The sequence below is a fragment of the Chlamydomonas reinhardtii genome, chromosome 2 (assembly GCF_000002595.2).
Source record: "Chlamydomonas reinhardtii strain CC-503 cw92 mt+ chromosome 2, whole genome shotgun sequence".
NCBI lineage: Eukaryota > Viridiplantae > Chlorophyta > Chlorophyceae > Chlamydomonadales > Chlamydomonadaceae > Chlamydomonas > Chlamydomonas reinhardtii.
Genome location: NC_057005.1, coordinates 5,207,235 through 5,210,238, shown reverse-complemented (window position 1 = coordinate 5,210,238; position 3,004 = coordinate 5,207,235). Strand labels below are relative to the sequence as shown.

General features: G+C 69.6%; 1 protein-coding gene across 1 annotated transcript in view; it reads right to left on the bottom strand.

The window, feature by feature from the left end:
* Positions 1-477: 477 nt before the first annotated feature.
* Positions 478-3,004, bottom strand: part of CHLRE_02g105800v5 (uncharacterized protein) — an 8,612-nt gene continuing 6,085 nt past the window's right edge. Inside the window, exons 10-11 of the mRNA XM_043059800.1 lie at positions 1,731-3,004; positions 478-1,406 (exon numbers count right to left, since the gene is read on the bottom strand). The exon at positions 1,731-3,004 is cut by the window's right edge and continues 1,124 nt beyond it. Of these exons, the coding sequence (XP_042927434.1) occupies positions 1,315-1,406; positions 1,731-3,004 (1,366 nt within the window). The 3' untranslated portion in view covers positions 478-1,314. The remainder of the gene's footprint in view (positions 1,407-1,730) is intronic.

Here is a 3,004-nt window from a genome sequence, read left to right as displayed (position 1 = left end):
GTGTGTGTGTTTGTTGTTTGGGGCCCATGCGCGGCATGGGCGGTGGGCCCGGTTAAGTAGCAGAGCGCTGTGTCGCGCTCGCTACTTTGCGAGTTTCGTTCTGTCAGTACTGACGCCGTCGTCCCTGGCTACGCTCTATCTTTGCGTGGCTACACGGCGGTTCGGGCTCGCCCTCCCAACCCCGCACGAAGACCTCAGTTCTCTGCTTGCAGGTACCCTCTCCGGCGGCGGAGCCGCCCTCACAAATTGTAACACGACGCAATGCATGGAAACTCGCGCAGTCGGACTCGTTGGTCAGTTTCACTACCACCAACAGACTTCCAGCCCCACCTTGCGCAGTGCGTGGTCACCGAGGCAGGAGTTGAGCACCGCCGCAGCCTGCCCGCTGTCGTAATGCATAGCGAAGGCCGGCCATCGCTGGATGGTGGCCGCTCCGTGCGGGTGGGGCGAGGCGCTAGAACGATGGGGGGCCCTGAGGATCCCGTTTAACCCGAGACCAGGCGAAGATGAAAAGGCCGCGGACATGTAACACTGGAAAGTTCGGCAGCCAACCAGAGCAGGCCGAACACCGGTAGTATGGTCCCTCATCTGACTGTACCATGTAAATGACATGCCAACCTCCGACGTGCCAGTCTGTGTCCCGACGTCATGTCCGCGACATGTTCCGCCCACGGACGCAGCCTCTGCCTCCTCAGACCCAACATGTATGCACACCGGCCACCTGCAACGGCTTTCGCAGCCTGTGCAGCACCGCCCACAGCATGGCCTGCCTTCCCGCATTTCCCGGCGCGCACTGAGCTCACCGCACTGACCCACCTGCCACCTACTTGCCCAGCCGCTGCCAAGCTCTCGACTAATGACTAATGACTAGGCCCTAGTCAGGCTGAGCCCGCAGGCGCACGCACGCAGCGCTCCCCTGCTGCACCCAGTTGCACCGCACTGCACCGGGCACACGTGTACGTGCGCCGCTGCAGCACGCCAGCGCCCTGCTGCACTCCTGAACGCGTGCTCAGCACCCCTAGCCGCCTTCAGGCGCACCGGCATTGGACATGGCAATGCAAATAATGATACCAAAGCACCATCCTGCTGCTGCACGATGCGTTCCTTGCAAAATTCCCATGAGCCCATGACCTATTTTTTCTACTAGCTCTAGCTCGGTGTTGTTGCACGTCACCTGATGACCTGACAGGGCACGGTGCGGTACCCGTCAGCGTCGCTGCCCCAGTCGCCACCTTGCACCGCTCCTCGCTCAGCGCCAGCTCCCGCGGCTACTGGCACAGCTCCTCGCTCGCTGGACGCCAGCGCCCGCGGTGCTCAGCAGCCGAAGCCCCGCACGGTGCCGCGGCAGTAGGGGCACTGCGGCGCCTGGGTCTCCACCATGCGCGTCACCTCGCGTGAGCACTCGGCTGCAGGCAGGGCAGGGCAGGGCGCGGCAGGGTTCACACGCGCGGCGTGGGGCAAGTGAGGGACATGCAAGCAAGCGGGCGGCACACGGAGGAAGGCAGCCGACCCGGCCAGCGGGGTCGTTGCTGTACCATGCACCGTGGTGCGTGAAAGCGCCGGTGCCACCGCGTGCCACCCCGCGCCCGTGCCCCGTGCCTGGCCGGCAGACCCGCGCAGCGCAGCACCTACAGCCCACAGCCCAGCCGGGCCAGCGTCTCCAGCATCACACAGGCTAGTGTAAGCCGCCCCCGCCTCTCGTGCAGCCTTGGCGCCTTCCCTACACTCACCGCAAAGGTAGTGGTGGCAGGGCTTGATGAATATGAGCACGGGCCGCTCGAAGCAAATGCCGCAGTAGTCCTCGGACGTGTCCGAGCCGATCACGCCGCCGGCAGCGACCGCACCGCCGCCCGTCGCCGAGGTGGGGTTGGATCCCTGCCGCTGCAGGCGGCCGCTGCCGCGCCGGCTGGCCACCGGGCTACCTCCTGTCCCGCCACCACCACCACCTCCACCGCCACCACCACCACCGCCAAAGGCGCTGAGGATGCTCGCGAGCAGGTTGCCTCCACCTCCGCCTCCTCCCGCACCCCCCGCGCCCCCGGGAGCTCCTGCCGCTTGCTCCAGACGACCGCTGTGGGCGCTGTGTAGGCCGCTTGAGGTGCCGACGAGGCCAGCGCCCGCCCCGGCGCCGGCCCCGGCCCCGGCGCCCATACCTGCATAGCTGCCCCGCAGCGAGCGGGGGCTGCCGCCCGTGGGACTGCCCGCAAACACCGGGCTCCCGCCCACAAGGTCAGTGCTGTACGTGGCGCCTCCTCCGCCGCCGCCGCCCGCTCCTCCAGTGTTGCTGCGACGCATGCCCGCTGCCGCGTCGACCACGGCCGCGCCCACATTGGCGGACGGCGGCCCCGACGGCGCGCGGGCGGCGGTCGCCAGCGGCGGCAGCGGCGGCAGCGGCGGCTCAGGCCAAACATCCAGGAAGCCGCCGCCGCCGCCGCCGCCGCCGCCGCGAGCCGCCACGGCCCGAGAGTAGCTTCCCACCGCCGCCTCGGCCTCGTCACCTGGCCCGCCCTCGTCCACGGGTTGCAAGCCCATGCCAATAGCCGCACCCAGAGCCACGCCCGCGGCGGCTGCGGTGCCGGCGGCGCCGGCGCCTGCCGAGCCCAGAACTCCGCCTCCGCCCCCACCGCCGCCAGCGCCACTGCCACGGTAGGCCAGCGGTGACGAGCCACCCGTCGGCTGCTGCAGGTGCTGCAGGGCTGTGCCCGACTGCCGCGCCGCGGCGGTGCCGGCGGCGGCCATGCTCGCAATGGCGCTGACGGGCGTGCCGCAGGCCTCCACACTGCCGCTGCAGCCCAGCAATGGGCTGCCGCCGGCGACGCGGCTGCGCGCGCCCGAGTGGTACGGCTGCTGCTGCTGCTGCGCTGCGGGCATCGCGAAGGGCGAGATGCCTGCTGGCGCCTGCGGCGGCGGCAGCTGGGGCAGCGACGACTGGGACTGCCGCGGCGCCAGTGGCGGCAGCTGCAACGGACTGCCGCCGAACGTCAGCCCCAGCCCCGCGCCTGTG